The following is a 19,048-nucleotide window of genomic DNA, read 5'->3' as shown; positions in this document are numbered from 1 at the left end:
TCTTATACGGGTTATATGCTTCCTTTCCTGTTTTTCTTTTGTCAGTTTGGTCAATGGTTTATCAATTTTGTTGATCTTTTCAAAGAACCAGCTTTTGGTCTTGTTAACTCTTTCAATTGTTTCTCTATTTCATTTAATTCTGCTCTAATTCTTATTATTCTCTTTCTACTGGTGCCTGTGGGCTTCTTTTGCTGCTCTCCTTCTACTTGCTCAAATTGTGAGGTTAATGTTTTGATTTTGGCCCTTTCTTCTTTTTGGATGTGTTCATTTATTGCTATAACCTGACCTCAGAGCACTGCTTTTGCTGTGTCCCAAAGGTTCTAGTAGTGTATGTTTTCATTCTCATTTGATTCTATGAATTTCTTTATTCCAGCCTTAATTTATTCTATAACCCAGTAGTTTTTGAACAAGATATTGTTCAGTTCCCATGTGTTTGATTTTTTTCCTTGCTTTTTCTGTTATTGATTTCTACTTTTATGGCTTTATGGTCAGAAAATATGCTTTGTAATATTTCAGTGCTTTGGATTCTCTTAAGACTTGCTTTATGGCCTAATATGTGGTCTATTCTGGAGACTGTTCCATGTACATTGGAAAAGAAAGTATACTTAGCTGCTGTTGGGGTGGAGTGTTCCTTATATGTTCATGAGTTCAAGTTGGTTGATTATAGTATTTAGATTTTCCGTGTCTTTATTGAGCTTCTTTCTGGATGTTCTGTCCTTCACCGAAAATGGAGTGTTGAAGTACCCTGCTGTTATTGTGGAGCTGTCTATCTCTCCTTTCAATGCTGTTAGAGTTTGTTTTATGTATTTTTGAGCCCTGTCATTGGGTGCGTAAATGTTTATTATAGTTATGTCCTTCTGGTGTACTGACCCTTTAATCATTATATAGTGTCCTTCCTTATCCTTTGTGGTGGATTTTACTTTAAAGTCTATTTTGTCAGAGATTAATATTGCCACTTCTGCTCTTTTTGAGTGTTGTTTGCTTGATATATTTTTTTCCATCTTTGAGTTTTAGTTTGTGTCTTTACGTCTAAGTCATGTCTATTGTAGGCAGCATATAAATGGATCATGTTTTCTTATCCATTCTGCCACTCTCTGTCTCTTTATTGGTGCATTTAGTCTATTTACATTCAGTGTAATTATTGGTAGGTATGGGTTTAGTGCTGTCATTTTAATGTCTTTTTTGTCTGTTTGTTGACAGTTTCTTTGTTCCATTTAATTTTCTGTGCTGAGTCATTTTTCTTTATGTATTTTCTTTTTTTTTTCATTGTTGTTGATTTTGTAATTGCTGAGTCTTTGTATTTTTCTTGTTTTTTATTTTGATGCGTAGGGTTGTTTGTTTCCTTTGTGGTTACTTTAATATTTACCCCTATTTTTCTAAGTTTAAACCAGTCTTTTATTCCTTTATATTGCCTTGACTTTCTCCCCATATGAAAAATCTATGTTTACATTTTTTATTCCCTCTTTTTTGTTTTAATGTTGTCATCTTTTACATATTGACATCTCTGTTTCCCTATTTTCCGTGTTTTAGCTTTGATTTATTTTTGTGATTTCACTTCTCTGGGTTGATATCTTGTTTCTCTGTTCTGTATTCTAGTCTTGGGTTGTTATGTGATGTTATTGATTTTCTAACCAGAGGGCTCCCTTTAATATTTCTTGTAGTTTTGGTTTGGTTTTTGCAAATTCCCTAATCTTCTCTTTATCTGGAAATGCCCTGATTTCACCATGATATTTGAGAGACAGTTTTGCTGGATATATAATTCTGGATTGGCAGTTCTTTTCCTTCAAGGCTTTATACATGTTATCCCATTGCCATCTTGCTTGCATGGTTTCTGCTGACTAGTCTGAACTTATTCTTATTGACTCTGCTTTGTAGATGATTTTTTGTTTATTCCTAGCTGCGCTTAAAATTCTCTCTTTATCTTTGGTTTTAGCAAGTTTGATTATAATATGTCTTGGTGACTTTCTTTTGGGATCTACCTTTTGTGGAGTTCGATGATTATCTTTGATAGATATCTTCTCATCTTTCATGACACCAGGGAAGTTTTCTGTCAACACATCTTCAACAATTTTCTCTGTATTTTCTGTTATCCCCCTGCCCTGTTCTGGTACTCCAGTCACTTGTAGGTTATTCCTCTTGATAGAGTCCCACATAATTCTTAGAGTTTCTTCATTTTTTAAAATTTGTTTATCTGATTTTTCCTTGAATAATTGGTGTCAAGTGCTTTATCTTCAGTCTCACTAATTCTGGTTTCTACTGCTTCAGTTCTGCCTCTATGACTTTGTATTGAGTTTTCTAATTCTGAAATTTTATTGTTAATCTTCTGTATTCTGATTGCTGTCTCTCTATGGATTCTTACAGCCTATTAAATTTGTTGTTATACTCTTGAATTACCTTCTTAAATTCTTCTGTTGTTTTGTCTATGTGTTCTTTGGATTTTTCAGCATTTTGAAAGATCTCCTTCCTGATACCTTGAAGAGTTCTATATATTAATCTTTTGTATTCTGCCTATGGGAATTCCAAGAAATTCTCTTCCTCTGGAAAATTTCTTGATTCTTTATTTTGGAAGCTTTCTGAAGCTGTCGTGGTCTGCCTCTTTATGTGATTTGATATTGACTGATGTCTCCCAGCCATCAATAAGTTATTATAATTTATTTACTTTATGTTAGTTTACTGTGTCCTAGCTTCTTGTTTTGTTTTGTTTTGATATGACCAAATAGGCTGCTCGTGTGAGCTAGTTTGATTATTGGCACCTTTGAAGCTCTAACGTCTTGTCACCAGGTGATTAAATCTGTTACTAAGTGTGTGAGCTCAGGAGTCCATTAACTTTTCTTGTATGGATTCACCTCAGGTGTCCAGGTAGTTGGTCACCAAGTGTGTGGTGCAGGTTCTCACCTACAGTCCTAGACAGGCATGAGTGATTGGTGTAGGCACAGGTATCTGGCTGCAGTAGGGAGTCACATACTGAGCAAGGCAGGGGGCTGATGGCTGCACCTGAGTGTTTGGTAAGCAAGTGTGTCCCTGTTTCCTAAAGCATGTAGGTGGGTGGGTTTTGCAGCTGTACTATGAGCACCCATTGCTGTTGGCTGTAAGGACCGGGGTGCACTCCTTATTCTTGGACACCTGTCACAGGTGGCTAGGTGGCATGGGTGGAACCACCAGTACTCAGGCCCCTGATGTGGGCAGGTGAGGAATCTTCTTAATGGGCAGAGAGTGTCAAATGTCACAAACCTGCCACTTCACAGCTGAAATAGTTGAAGTCAGACTTCAGGTATATACCTATGATACTGTGGTAATGAGGGCCTACACTGTTGTAACGGGCCTACACAAGTCTATGCAGAGGTGAAAAGCATTCAAAGTCCATGGACCCCTGGTGCTTGTGCCTAGGCAAAGGTGCTGTGCCAACCATGAGTTCCTGGCTTAGGGGAGCTGACACCTTATTTTTCCCCATTTGTTAATTTGTTCCCTTTCCAAGGCTGGAAGAATGGCTCAGGGCACATGACAGGTCCTGTTTCTGGCCCAGGGGACTTGGCAATCGCTGAAGCCTGCCTGGGACCCAGTGTAGAGCAGGGAGTGGGAAGGTAAATGGGAGAGAGGATTTTCCCAAATGGGGTGTTTTTTGATCTGTGCGGTAGGCCAGGCGCAAGTACTTCTCTGTAGCCGCTTGAGTGCTGCTTTTCACTGGTTCTGGATGGCCAAGTAGACTCTCTGCCACTGGGTCTCTCCCATTGTAGAAAATGCCTCCCAAGCACCACTGCTTGCCTCACCATGCACAGGAGCCAATCCAGCCTGAAGGGTTCAACTCCTGCTGGGTCACTTGTGGCAACTCCTTGCTGCTTCTGAACTGTCTCTCCTGCTCCCTGCCACTCAGTAGGATTCCTCATCTTTGCCTTTGATGTTCAGGGCTCCTAGATTGTCATATTCAATCAATTCACTTGTTTTTTTCGGTCTTTGTTGTAAGAGGGACCACAGGAAGCATGTCCCGCCTCAGGAGGGAAGATTTTGATTAATATAAACCTCTGTGTAATCAACTCTCCAATCAAGGTGTAGAACATTCCTATCACCCTAGAAAGTTCTATCATGCCTCTTTTTCACTTTCAGTCAATCTCAGACCTCCTTAAACAACCATTGCTCTGATTTCTAAGCCCAGAGATTAGTTTTCCATGTTTTTAAATTGGCATTTCACCAAAGAGAACATTCAAATAGCCACCAAACACATGAAAAGATGCTCAACCTCATTAGCCATCAAAAAGATGCAAATCAAAACCACAATGAGATATCATTCACTCCTACTAGGACGGCTAAGATTAAAAAAAAATAATAATAAAAAATGCTGGCGAGGATGTAGGGAAATTGGAACCCTTATGCATTGCTGATGGTAATGCAAAATTTTACAGCCATTTTGGGAAATAATATGGCCATTCCTCAAAAAAACTAAGGCTAGAACTACCATATGACCCAGCAGTTCCACTCCTAGGTATATATTCAAAAGAATTGAAGGCAGAGAATCAAACAGACTTGTACATCAAAGTTCACTGTAGTACTATACACAATAGCAAAAACGTGGAAACAAACTAAATGCCCATCAATGAGTGAATGGATAAACAAAATGTGGTACATACATACAATAGAGTACTACTCAGCCAGTAAGAGAAAGGAAGTCTTGATATACATGCTGCTACTTTTTAAGAAAAAAAGCATCAGGTGTTACATAAGTGAAATATTGTGCAAATATCCGCTTTAATTTCTCCAAGGAATAACTTTAGTGTACACAAATATTCCAGCTTCCCAAAGAGATCCCTCAAAGTAAATTTTCAGCATTTATGTTTAAATGAATATTTATTCCCACTAAAAGCACACCCTAAGCCTCTTTCCTGGACCCAGCAGGTTTTCTTGGCACATTACAACTTCATGCTATCTTGTGTCTGTGTCTGCTACTACAGCTCAAGTAGGAGAGCAAATTGATTTTTGATGAGAAATATGGCCTTCTAGGATTTCATTATCCTACCACAAACCTAGTCTAGAGCTCATGGTTTGTGAAATACTGTCATTCATTATTAAGGCTAATAATGATGAGCATTGTGGGAAGTTTGCATTTTAAAATGCAGGTTTCCTGATTTAAAATTAAGTGGCTTCTTTGGTCTCTTCATTCTGCTGTCATTCTTCAAACGCTGACTATCCCCCAAGTGCCTCACTGTAGTTAACAACAACTGACCAGGTTCTGTCTGTTTGAGGAAAACAGTACATGCATCTCTTCCAATCACATCTCTCTAGGCATTTTCAGAAGCAGTATCTTATGTTTGAGTAAAACTCAGAAATCTAAAAACTGGCCAAGGGGTTGTTCTAGGTAGAAGAGTAAAATGATCATATTTGCAATTATTGTATGAATCACGGTCGCCTGTTCAGGTCACTCCCAGCTCATTTTAGATAGTTCATAGAAATCTATTCATAGTACTAGGATGATGTGAAATCCAGAGTGTAGAGGTTTTGGAGGTCTACTTTAGTCCCTTGCTTTGGGGGGTTGATGCTTTAGACTATAGAGTCCCTATGTGGTGCAAACAGTTAACGCTTTGGCAACTATCGAAAGGTTGGAGGTTCGAGTCCACCCAGAGACACGTCAGAAGAAAGCCTTGGCAATCTACTTCTAAAACATCAACCCCAGAAAACCCTATGGTCTACTATGACATGTATGGGGTCAACGTGAGTTGGAGTCAAGTCAATGGCAATTGGTTTTACTTTATACTACAGCAAGTATGATACAGCCCTTCAGCAATGTAGCCATAAATGAGGTCATTTTTTTTTTCAAAAATGTTCATCTACTACCTGTTTCTCTTACCAAAAATTACATTCACTAACATCAGGAAGGGATTCCTGGGAAAAGCAAATAATGTAAATCTAGCTCCAAATTCTCAAAGGAAACAGTGAAACCATACTTGATCTTGAAAATTGAACAAAGGTACATGTCATGTTGCTTCATGGGGCTCACCATCAGGGTTTCCAGGTCTCTGTGCTAAATAGTTTTCTTACCTTTAGGCTTTTGTACACCTTTCAGCTTTCTTTAAGCAAATTAGATAAATATAGGGAAAGGGAGCTAACAAAATTGGAACTTTGAGGGTCGTTTGTAAACTCAGGCCTTCAGGGAACTTAACTGATCATGGGAAAGCAAAACCAACAGCCAGTGAATTTTGAGACTAATGTGTCTTCCTCCATATTGTGATGGTGATGGTTAATGTTGTTGGGAGCAGTGAGCAGTGAGAAGATGCTCAGCTGGGCTCCTTCAGGAGAACCTTATAGTTTTCTGTGCAGATAGGACACAGAGGCTTCTTGGACCATATGTGGTTCAGATGCTAAGAGCCAGCAACAAAAGAAGCTAAGAGAACCTGTATGCTGGTATACCCCTGGGAGGAGTCCTGCACTCTCTCCCTGCCTGAGGGTGACAGAACTCCATAAGGCATTTGTTGGGACCTAAAGCCAAGGGGACATAGTTCTCATTCTCCTAAGTCCTATCTGCAGTCAAATCCCTGTAGGATGTTAAGGAGCCTGTCAGGACATGGGGGAAGCTGATATTTCCCATATTCCCAACTATGGTATGACTCTTTATTGAGTACCTATTTTGCTTTAAGCATCAAAGGTGGAAAGGTGAACAAGACAGACAAGGGTCTGCCTCATAAAGCTTATATTCCAGTCAGTTAGACACATGGTAACCAAGCAAAGAGATAGAGACATTATTTCAGGGAGCAATAAGGGCAATGAGCAAGCTTTGTAAGTCAAGGTCAGGAGTTTGGATTTCAGTCACAAGTGTGGAGAAAACCACTGGGGCTCCTGGCGTGGAAGTGACATAGTGTGCTTCATGTTCAGAAAGATCACTGGTTGCTGGGTCCATGTACCATAGGATGCCACCAGCTCAACAAATGGAAACTTCATTTTCGTCTCTCAGCAGATCCCAATATAGGTTTTTTTCTACTCCAATGCGATGCCCTTAATTAACTCCCTTAATTACTCCTGTAGGAAAAATGTTCTTTGAAAGGAAAAAAAAAGAAAACCCTATTCCAGGTAATTCTGTAAGATCCTTCATCTCTTTCCCAGGAGACTTATACAGGGGTAGAAGGAACAGCTTGCATAGAACAGAATTTGTTTCATGAGCTATTTCTCAGGCCGTTATTATAATTCCTTAGACAACAGATGATTTAAAAAATACCCTCAGAAAGAGACACTGAAGCTCATACGTCTGAGAAGCTGATGAAGTTTGCATAAATGGTAACCTTGTCTTCCATAAAAATGCAGCTCATTCATACCTGTTTTTGCAGAGCAGAGGAAACACAATGAGAAAGGAAAACTTTGCTTCACTGTTTTTAAAATAACATAAAGAAAAACGTAGCTCAAGTCTGAGGGTGAATATAGTAGAATTGATAGTGTGTCATTTGTTTATGGCACACATACTCTCAAAGGAAATGAAAGGATGAGTGTGAAGAGACGAAAGTGATAAGAAGTACAGACTCTCAGTTCTCCCTTTTTATATTGTGACTACTTCTAGAAACCCTACAAGGGAATGAGTGCAGACTTGAGTAAAATAAGTAAGAAGAAAGGCAGGACCATGGGGACAAGGGTCATGCCCCAGTTCTGTTGTGGGACAGTGTGCTTCAAATTTACAGGTTCCAATTATGTCCAGAATGATGATAAGTAAATATACAAGAGTAATTTACCATCAAAACTGCCAGCTTTTCTAAGTTCCCAAGTGGGAAGAGTCACAGCGGGCGCTGTAGGCCCCACAGTATTAGGCAACGAAGACATTAACTAGTAGGCATTGGTGCAGCCACCTGAGAAAGAGGACAGAGCATCAGGCAGTCCACTGGGTCTACTGCAGATGCTGGTCCAAAATGCTGAGTTAAGTAAAGCTTGCATGATAAAGTAAGACTATACTTTGCACACTTCTTGGCAGCATTTAACAGAAATTCAGACTAATCCTCTTTTTCTTCCCTCTCTCAACACATTAAAGTTTCTGTCCATTCAAAGGACAATTCCTTTTCTTTCATGTATTCCTTTCTTCTTTCCATAGGAGTGTTATGAAGATTAATTGAATGAGGTAATACACGTAAAAGCAAAGTAGAGTGACTTGTACATAATAATTGCCAGCAATAATAAGTGCCAACAGTAATAGTAATAATAACAGCAGCGGTAGCAGCAATTTACTGTTCTTTCAAGATTACTGTCCAAAAGAGTCAAGTTTACATGCAATGTAGGCCTGGTCTACATGACCCCTACGCTCCCCCAGAATAAAATATTATTCTTTTATGTTGACAACCAGTAAGGTCTCCAACTATTTCCCCACACTTCATTAACTAATTTATATAAATATCTTTGTATGTGCATATGCCAAAGATTACAGCTGGAAAAATTGGAGAAGGGGTACTATCAAGATCAGCTGTGACTCCTCATTTTCTCATCTTCATCAATGTATATCGGTTGGTGTCATAGTTTGTCTTCCCCCAAAAGCAAATGCAGAGGAAGGCTTTGGGTGCAATTCATTAATTTGAGTGATGATCTCAAGAAACGGATTGGGGAAGAGAAACAGACAAATAAACAAAGCCAATAAACAGTGTATTACCAAGTAAGCTGTCACTGTGGGTAAATGGAGCATAATCCCACTGTGGAACTCTGGGGAACTGCATAATATGTACTGGTGTTATCCCACTCGAGGGGCAAGGGTATTTATATAATGCGTCTTATTAACCATTGGTTGAAGAATGGCCCCCAAGATGTTTGATTCCCTTACACTTTGGATCTGACCCACATGTCGCCAGCTCTGGCCCCCAGAGAACCAACAGGTAAAAGTTTCAGGTGCTGCTTGTAGTTGTAGATCTAGTTAAGTATATAAGAAAATGGCACACATCAAGGGGATATATGTGCGGTATGTCAGCATTTACAACAGTTATTCAACTTATTGATATGCTATACTAAGTCTATATATGAATATAACGAAACCTGCCTTATCTGTTTAAACAAAAGCTGCAATTCCACCATCTTAATGGTAAGCTGCAGATGCCTTACCCTTGCTTTCTGGGGTGCCCTTTGCTTTCCTGAGAGAAGCCCATGACACACTTTTTAGCGTTCTGCCACAGTGCTCACTGCAGTAACAGAGGCCAGTGTCACTCTTATTATTTCACTTGTTTTATCTTTTGTGAAACTAAGCCGTTAGCCAGAATTGTATGAGTGGCTGATCTAGCAATTGCTTAACAGTGAGACTCCTTCAGCTCATTTCTCTCAAGTAATTTGATTTCATCGTGCTCTCGGAATTGCTTTTATGGGTTGGAATGAAGCCTGGGAGCAGGGTTGGCATAAGCAATTTTGAGTTAAAAAATAAATTTATTGCACCATATTTCCCTGTGACCACCACACCCTCCATGTATACCCCCTACTCCTTCCCAACCAGCACAGGTTTCTGTGTGTGTGTTCACAGATATTGGTTGTGCATTTGTATGTGTGTATATTCAGGGAGGACTGACAAGGAGTATTTTCTGAAAAAAGAAAATCACTACACAACTCAGCTCACACTTCATCTCCTTCCACCTGAGCTTGTAAAGTATCATCTTTTTAGGTCTTGTTAGTCCCCACACCAGAACTTTTGTTCTAAGGCGAAAAACATTGTGTATATTCTTTAAAAACTCAAGCAAAGTATAATTTTGCATTGACAGTCAGTGTTGACAATCCCCAGTCAACAGATGTTAACATTTCAGTAAACCCATGATACATCCCTCTCATTTAGAAGAGAGGTTTTTATCAGTGCTAAAAATCCCATATATTATAACTGTATAACATTTGTATTATATTTGAGCTTGTATGTGCATAGAAAAAAAAAAGCAGAGTCATGCTTTCCTAATTAAAAGACAAGCAAAGGGAAAGAGGGCTCAAAAGTGGATGGGAATTTAATGTACAGAGTTCAGGGGGCTTTGTTTTTTTTTTAAACTCTGCTTCTAACCTCTGGATATTTATAGCAATTCAGTACCAATTTGGTGCTTATAGTCACTCTGAAGGCTGGTTAGTATGCAGACTACTTTGTAAATAATATGCAGTGTGCATGAGAATTGACGATTCCATAAAATTGTTAGTATTTTATCACAGTCTTGGGCTGAGTGCCCTGCTGGGTGAGGTGAGGCTATGGACTAAAACCCTCTGAGGTGAAAGCCACTACAGAAGAAACTTCAACTGAAAATAAAATGACTCAGTTCATAAACACTAATTTTTGTACTGGTGAGCTTTGCCTGGGTATTGGTCTCTAGAGTGCTTTCTTTTTATAAATGCTTGAAAGACATCCACATTTAAAGTAGAGGTGAGTCCCAGTAACTGGTCTGGAAGGGGATATCTGGGAGAAATTAACAGGAGAAGGACCTGGACAGACTGGAAATGGCAGATAGGGTTAAAGTCTTAAAGCTTAGCTGAGTTATATACTGGATATTAAATCTAATTGGATTGTTAATTTTTTGGTAGTAAGATAATTAAGTCAAGGTATTACCAGATGTCTCTCTTATATAGTAAATTATAGCTGCAAGCAGATCCTCACTGTTAAGTTTAAAACAAAACCTTGCTTCTGAATCCAAAAAGGACAGATTTATTGGCAGGGTAAGTCATACCTACCTTTATTTTAGTAAGATATGCTAGAGTTTTGGTAGAATGTGCTTGAGTTTTACATCAGGAGAGCAAAACTAATTTCTACATGAGAGCAACCTACAGGCAAAATTAAAGATATTGAGGAGTTGTCAACAACAACAAAAGAAAAACTAACAAACAAAAAACAAGCTGGAGAGGAAAATTGTCTATGGCAAGGCCAAAACCAGATTCAGTGTAGCTGTGTTGAAAGCAATCCAGTTTCTCATTGATTCCAACAAATAATTGAATAGTTCATTGGTGAGGTAGGATCTTCAATGAGTTTTCATTGTTTTCTCTTCCTGCAAGGAAAGTTGATGGAAATAAATATCTGTTGAATAACTGAATGAAAGCAAAATTGTGTCTAGTGAGATATGAAATGTACCATGGACAAAAACTATTGAGAACCCAACTTGTTTCATATTTTCTCTTTTGTTTAAATTGTTTTGATGTTAAGTTGGCAGAGTTTGTCTTTTCTTGACTTATGAGCATCACTACTTTGCAGTGAGAAGATAGGTAAGTTGTAAAACTTGTCTGGACTTTCACCAATAAAAGGTATTGATTGGGCTAAAGCTATCTTGAATGGTTTTAAATATGGCCAAGTACATCCTGATATGCTAAGTAACTAACTAAGTGACAGACAGACAGACAGATAAATAGATAGATAGTTAGAGAAATAGATTTTAAACTTTCATATACTTCAGGTGGGAGTGTAAACTGGCACTAGGGAAAACTGTTCGGAAGAATCTACTATAATTAAATATGTTGTGAATGAGCAGTGCTACTCCTGAGTATAAACACAACAAAAATTAGTGCTTATGTCCACCAGAATGCATGTTCAAGGATGTTCATGGAAGCTTTATTAATAGATAGCCCAAAAAACTGGAAACAATCCAATTGTTCATCAACACTAGAATGGATAAATTGTGGAATATTCAGACAATGGTGTGCAGCATTATGATGAAAAAGGATGAGCCATTGCTATATGCTACAACATGGAAAAATCAGACAGGCATAATGTTGAACAAAATATGGGCACAAAAGACTATATATTGCATAATTACATGTACATGATATATAGAAACAAAACTTACTTCTGAGGACAGAAGTCAGAATTGTGATTACTGTGAGGGTGGGTATTGACTCAAGACAAATTAGCCTTCTGGGATGTTGCAAATGTTTTATATCTTGATCTGAGTTATGGTTACACATATGTGTATATGAATATACACGTATATATATATATATATTTGAGAAAACACTGTTAATACAAAAATAAATAAAGGAAACAATCATTTATAAATTTTGTAAGTCAACTTTTCATACTTATAACAAAAGGCAATTTTAATAATCCATTCTAACAAGTAAGGAACCAAGCATTGGAATGCCTATTAGTTATCTAGTGCTGCTATAACTGAAATACCACCAGCGGATGGCTTTAACAAACAGAAGTTTATTCTCTCACACTCCAGTAGGCTAGAAGTCCGAATTCAGGGCTCTAACTCTAAGGGAAGTCTTTCTCTCTCTGTCGGCTCTAGGAGAAGGTCCTTGTCATCAATCTTCCCTGGTCTAGGAGCTTCTGTGTGTAGGAACCCCAGGTCCAAAGGACGTGCCCTGATCCCAGAACTGCTTTCTTGGTGATATGAGTTCCCCCCGTCTCTCTGCTTTCTTCTCTCTTCTATATCACAAAAGAGATTGACTTAAGATACAACCTAATCTTGTAGATTGAGTCCTGCCTCATTAACATAACTGATGCTAATCCCACCTCATTAGCATCATAGAGGTAGGATTTACAACACATAGGAAAATCACATCAGATGACAAAATGGTGGCCAATCACACAATACTGGGAATCACAGCCTAGCCAAGTTGACAGATATTTTGGTGGGACACAATTCAATCCATAACAGAATACCAACAGAAGCACAGACCTAGGAACGCACACATTGCTGCCTGCATGCATGGCCCTAAATCTTTAATGGCTTGTTTAGCCTCATTGGCCCTCATAATTTGAAAGTATTTTCTATGCCATCTAATTCAGTGATTCATTGGAAGCTTATTTGCACCTTCCCCTCTAGAAGGCCAGTCTGCTCTTGTGAACAAAAATCTCCTGGTGACCAGAACACACTGTGACCTCCTAAGGCAGATCTCACTGTCATTGGGTAGCCCATCGTCAGGTTGAAACCTCCCTTTGTCTATTCATTGGTATTATTTGTACCCTTTGGAGTCTTGCAGTTAAGTGGACAAGGGATTGTTCTGTTGTTGTTTACTCTGAACATCATGCTTTAACTTGTATATACATGTTCACTGAAAGCAAGCATACTTTTAGGGGTATCTTTCTGGATATGTCCTTCACCTTTTAATAAATTCCAGCATATCATCCCACCAGAATCTATGTTTTCTCATACGCATTTTCTCAACATTTTTCCCTCAGGGATATACCAATCTGTTTGGACACCTTCTCAGAATGTCTTCACCCTCTTCCTTCTCTAGGGTTAAAAACCCTTCTGATCCCCACTGTAAGCCTTTTCCTATTGTCAATACATTGTAGAGGTGGCATAATGCTCTGACTCATAAGTCCACTTACTCATTCAATGTATTTTCATTAATCATCTTCTATATTCCAGAAATGTGTTAGGGATACAGTGTTGAGCTAAAATAGATGAGTTGTCTGCCTCTTTATGGTTTTCACTCTATCAAAATTATTAATAAGATATCCACATAAATAAACATAGAATTACAACTATGCTAAGTTCTGTGAGGGGAAGGCACATGATGTTGGGAAAGCATAAACTAAAATAAGCATCATCAAAGTCAGAAATCTTCCAGAAAGTACTGAATAACTGAGCAGAGGACAAACAAAAGTTAGAATAAGCTTACAAAAGAGGAGAGAAAGATCACAGCAAGAGGAAACAGTATAAGCAAGGGCCTTCTGGCTGGAAGGCAAAAGAAAACATCCCACTTTCAAAGAACAGAAAGAAGGTCTGTATCTGGATTGGAGAAAGCAAAGAGCAATACAACATGAGATGAATCTAGAAAGATAGGAAGGAGGACAAACCATTCAGGGTAGAAATGTTGACATGAACTTGGGCAAACCATTCAGGGTAGAAATGTTGACATGAACTTGGGGAATAGTTTGAGGACAGAGTAGTTTTCAAATACTTGTGGTGGAGAGAAGGATAATTTAATTGATCCAAGAAAATATTAGAACACCTGGACAGTGTTGAGGCCCAAATGACATCAGTATATTGTGCATTGCCCTGTTGAGTGATGTTAGTTGGTCACCAAAAGGAGAAAATTGGGCTCATCCATTGGTGTTTTGCTGGAGAGGTGTAGGCAGAAGTAAAAGGGAAAATGGAGTTCACAATACAAAGGACTGTTATTAAACTTATGAGCCAAGGAAACTACCCTGCAAAAAGGTGGGATAAAAAGTCAGAATAAGACAAAAGGAGTGGCAAAAGTAGAAGAATACTCAATAGAAAGAAACCTGAGGAAGCAAACGAACATTCCTTGGAAAGTAGATGAACACACAAGCTAAATAGAGAACAGGTTTTGAGAGTGCACTGTTTAAGTTCGTAATTTTGGAGTGGAAATATTACATCAAGGTCCAGGGTATAATCTAGGGAGGGAATGGCTGAAGTCGAGTGGAGGAAAATGTTGAAGATGAACAGGTCAAGTAACTGGCAGGTCAGGTGTTGGGTAGGTCATCCTTTTGGACGTTAAAATTACACAGGTTTGTGGAAAAAAAAATATTGAGGTGGAGATGAAAACGTAATCCAGGTGTCAGAAGCTTTGATGGATGTGAAAGAGTGACCAGGAGGTCACAAATAATTGAGAATTAACCATACTTGCTATGGTTCTTTAAGAATGTTTTCTGTGAGGAATTGAGTCTTTTAAAGTAAATGTTAATGTCGATGGCCATTGCAACTGGATTTGATTGCAAAATGTATTAGCTTTATATAGCCCTATAATTTTGTAATTTAAGTACTTCTTAAACATATTCAAAATTTGAAGAAGAATTTATTTGGAGGCGAATAAACAAGTACAATTGAGACACAAGTCTAGGAAGTTTGTGATGCCAAGCTGCAGAGCTAGAATTTATTCTGCAGGAGCTGAAGAGTCACCAAGGCTGCCATTGTTTTGTGTAATGTTGCGGCGAGGTGATAGCTATGCTTTAGGAAGAATCATTCAGAAGTGATGTGTTGGCTAAAATGGAGAAGGGGGAAGACTAAAGGAGAAAAATTAGGGGTCTGCTGTCGTGGTTGCTAAAGGAGACCAATTGCAGCAAGTAGGAAAGGAAAGGAAAGAACAGCAAAATAGATTTTAGAGTAATAATGTCTTTAGAACTCGGTTCTAAAGGAGGTAGGGGGAGCAGTCAAATATGGCTGTGGAAGAAGTTCATTTTAGGGAAGAATGTTGCATTTCTGGTGCTGAAACTCAACAAGCAGAATTATACAAATGATTAGAAGTGTGAGAGCTAAACTCAGGGAAGAGGTGGGCTGAAAAAACTGTGGTTAATGCCCTAACCCCAATGCCCATCCTGGCCTCCATCTTCCTTTCTGCAGTCCCTAGAGATTCATCCTACCGTCTTCCTCCTTCACTTTCTCTCACTTGTTTCATTAATTTCTTGAGCTTGCAGTTTCTTTCTTAGGACACCTTCTCCTCAGATCTTCATTTTGTAGATCCTTTCCTCAAACACTCTATTATTTCCTGGCATCCCCTTGCCCCACTCCTTGCTTAGATTCCTTCATCTGTGTCTTCAAACCCATAATGCACATGCCATGCTCTATTGTGGTTGTCTATTGCTCGTCAATTTCTTTCCTCCAGACTTTGGGCTTTTAGAGGATAGGGGCTCATTAGCAGTGTCTATGTGTCAAAACTTTTCTGGTTCAATAATAATTTGTTTAAGGAATTAACCAATTTATTAATTAATTAACAGATTTTTCCCCTTCTTTTAAGGGTTTTACATTTTGAAGCATGCATTTAAGGAAAATAAATGGGATTAAACAATTAAATCAACATTTAAAACAATCATAGATTAAGTTATAAAAGCTCAAGAATTCTCGTACATTTTTCATGCCACAGTAATTCTCTCTGGTTTGTAAATAAAGATAAATGAAGCTTAGCCTGGCTTTATTTTGGCCTCTTTCATAATGCACCCTCTATCAAAGCCTGTAGAAACCCAATCAGAAAGCAACATTCATTCTTGGTAATGGGAGCAAAGACCTTCCCTCTTCTGTTTCTGTTCTGTCAGCATGCTTTCTCCGAAAGTCTTCTGAGATCTGCACCATCAGTGTGAGCTACTGGACTATGCTTTTGCCCTCTGATAATACTAGGTCTTTCAAATCTCAGATCTCTCCCTTTCAGCAATACTTCATTCTTTTTGGGGTCCCTCAGTGGTGCAAATTGTTAATGCCCTTGCCTGCTGACTGAAAGGTTGGAGGTTCTAATATACCCATAAGTGCCTCAGAAAGGACTGGCATTCTACTTCTGGAAAATCAGCCATGGAGAGGCAATGGAGCACAGTTATACTCTGGCACATGTAGGGTGGCCAGGAATCAGAAATTACTTGATGGCAACTGGCTCAATTGGTTCTTTCTTTTTGCATCTATGCAGGGAATGCCACTGGAGTCTCCCTGATTGGGAGATATCCTCATAGACGTGCTAGTAGATGATGCTGGAGCTGGCTGAAATAGAGAGGAGGAGAAAGAAGAGGGCTGAGTTTAGGATATTGGGGATGACATACGTTAATGAATGCTTGTAGAAAAATAAGCTAGGGAATAATTTGTCAAACAGGTAGGTGGAGGCATGAAAGAAGTTAGGGTTGAAAAATCTAGGAGGAGAATCAACACATCCATAGAGACAGAAATTAGATGAGTAGTTGCTACGGGCTGGGGAGAGGGAGAAATGGGAAGTGAATGTTAATGCGTATGTGGTTTTCTTTTTTTTTTTAATATTTTATTGTACTTCAGGTGAAGGCTTACAGAACAGATAGTTTCTCATGTAACAGTAACACACATGCTGTTTTATGACATTGGTTAACAACCCCACAACATTTTAACCCTCTAAATTCTCAACTTTTTTTTTTTTTTGGTGAAAATACACATAGCCAAAGATACGCCATTTCAAAAAATGCGTATGTGTTTTTTTTTTAGGATAATGAAAATGATCTGGACTTAATGGTGATGGTTGCACAACTTTGTGAAGATACTAAAAACCGCTGACTTCTATACTTTAAAATATCTTTAAAAATAAATAAAAAGAAGGAAAGAAAAATTCATGAGGTGAAAGATACTGAAACTTGAAAAGCTAGTCAAGCACATGTAATATCAGAGAGGATGAAGACAAATTGAAAGGCTATGGAATTTGGTAATTAGGAAGCCAGAAGTGAGAATTCAAGAGAATAGTTTCAACAGAATAGTCACTCCCATCTCTTCTTATTTCAGTCTCATAAATATATAATTTACAGGTTATTGTTCATATATTTTTATCTTTGTTGGCAGAATGATAATTCTGCAGGTTCTGGAATGTGCTAGGTTTGTATGAGCTAAAAGAATATTCTGAGTGTGTTTTAGTAACTCTGAGTATGTGTGCTCATGCTTGCTGGGACGTAGCATATGTCTGTCATTCTCGCTGCACTTCTAAAACCAAACCTATACTACAAAATCAGGCCAGGTCATTTTGTCTGAATCCCAAACATCATTTTTGGTGGCCAAAATTAGAACAGGCATTACCTTCTCTGAATTCTGATAACAGCATTCAGTGGTCTGACTATTTGACAAGTTATTTTCCCTGTTATGTGGCAGTTCATTGATGGAGTATTGCTGACCTTGTGACCCTGAGCCAAGTGTTTGTTTTCTCGGGACCGTATTTCCTTGATTTGTAAACTGAGGGCAGTTGCTGAGTACCTCTTATAAGAAAATTATATGGAGGTGCTTTGTAAGGTTTATAGTAGATATATACTTGTATTTTTAGTTGATACTGTTGTTGAGTTGAAGAGACAATTAAATCCTTTATTGTTTTTTACCTGTAGACTGCTGTGGGGCCAGTCCTCTCAATACCTTGTGTGAAGGATCATAGGTTTCATATCTGTTTGCATCCTATTAGGCCTGCCTTACTCAGTTCTTATTGGTTGGACTGAATACTGTGTAAATGACAAAGCTCCAGTATTATGGTATGATTGACCTCTCGATCACCTTTGTCTCTGTTTTTGTTTTTTTTTTTTTTGGCTCATTTACTTTATTCTGCTCTTCACTTAGGCTTCCCAAACGAGCCGGCTGCAGTCATTGCCCTCAGCACCATCAAGGAATGGCTGGCCAAGAATCACCACGAGGTAGGGAGAACGACACAATCAGTTCATAGTGAACATTCAAGATGGTGCACTTTGATCCTCAATTTCAAAAAGCAGATCAATTACATAAATATCAAATAGACCTAGTCACTGAGCCAAAGCTAGTTGACGACGGTGCTTCATTTCTTATCACGTGGTTGAAGAAATACTTTCTTGTAATTAGTTGACTGCTGGGGTTTTATTGATCAGTCAATTCTGACTGTGAAGATGGGGAAAGTAATCAAATTCATTTGTACTCCTCTAGGCACTGTGGGTTGTGTAGAAAGTGAAAACGGGGTGGATTTCATTAAGATTAATAATAAGGTGTTTTCCTTAAAGAGGTATCTTTTATTCCTGCTTTATGGTAATGTTTTGGTATCTATTTGGTATCTATATAGAACCTTCCTAAAGCTCTAAATAGACGAAATTTCCTAAAGTGACTTCTGAGTGTGAGATTGGAGTAGGCTTGGATTTTTGATAGCTAAGTTGTCACAACAAAGATTTTTTATGAAGCTAAATGCTTCCATCAGAGTATACATAATATATACATAATACTTCCTATTCTGCTTATTTAACATGATCTTTGGGATATGTTTAGTGATGAACTGAAGAATTACTCAAATAAACAAAGCAAGAAAATAACTAGAGACACCATGGAGCCTTAGATTTCAGAGGTTTTGCAATTTACGTGTTATAACAGCAAGTAAGTTTCATACAATGCAGTCTTGTGCATTTTCCCTCTCAGTTTGTTTCCTCAGATATTCACATAAGTGCTATAAGAACTGTGTTCCATTTTCTGATAGAGTGTGAGTTTAGCTTTCTCCTTAGGTAGGAGATGGATTATTCCAGAATGTTTGGATATTCAAGCAGGTGATGGGGTCTCTTAACAAGAGATGTTTCCTGACGCCTTTGTGTGTTTAAAGAAACATCAGTGTTGTTTTTGTTAATTACTTTAGTTTCAACATTTCTAAAATAGGTAAGAACAGTGTTAATCTCAAGTAGAAGTAAAGATCACATACTCAAACATATCCATTTTAGTGCTCACTCTTTCTTTTCCTCTTTTTTTGAAAGGTATAA

At 38.3% G+C, this 19,048-nt stretch overlaps 1 protein-coding gene across 1 annotated transcript in view; it reads left to right on the top strand.

Moving 5' to 3' along the window:
* Positions 1 to 19,048, top strand: part of MACROD2 (mono-ADP ribosylhydrolase 2) — a 2,703,848-nt gene that overhangs the window by 1,885,725 nt on the left and 799,075 nt on the right. The window contains exon 8 of the mRNA XM_023731427.1: positions 17,901 to 17,974. Coding sequence (XP_023587195.1) covers positions 17,901 to 17,974 — 74 coding nt within the window. The remainder of the gene's footprint in view (positions 1 to 17,900; positions 17,975 to 19,048) is intronic.

The sequence above is a fragment of the Trichechus manatus genome, unplaced genomic scaffold (assembly GCF_000243295.1).
Source record: "Trichechus manatus latirostris isolate Lorelei unplaced genomic scaffold, TriManLat1.0 scaffold00042, whole genome shotgun sequence".
NCBI lineage: Eukaryota > Metazoa > Chordata > Mammalia > Sirenia > Trichechidae > Trichechus > Trichechus manatus.
Note: the sequence above shows the minus strand (reverse complement) of the source record. Positions and strands in the feature narration are given on the sequence as shown.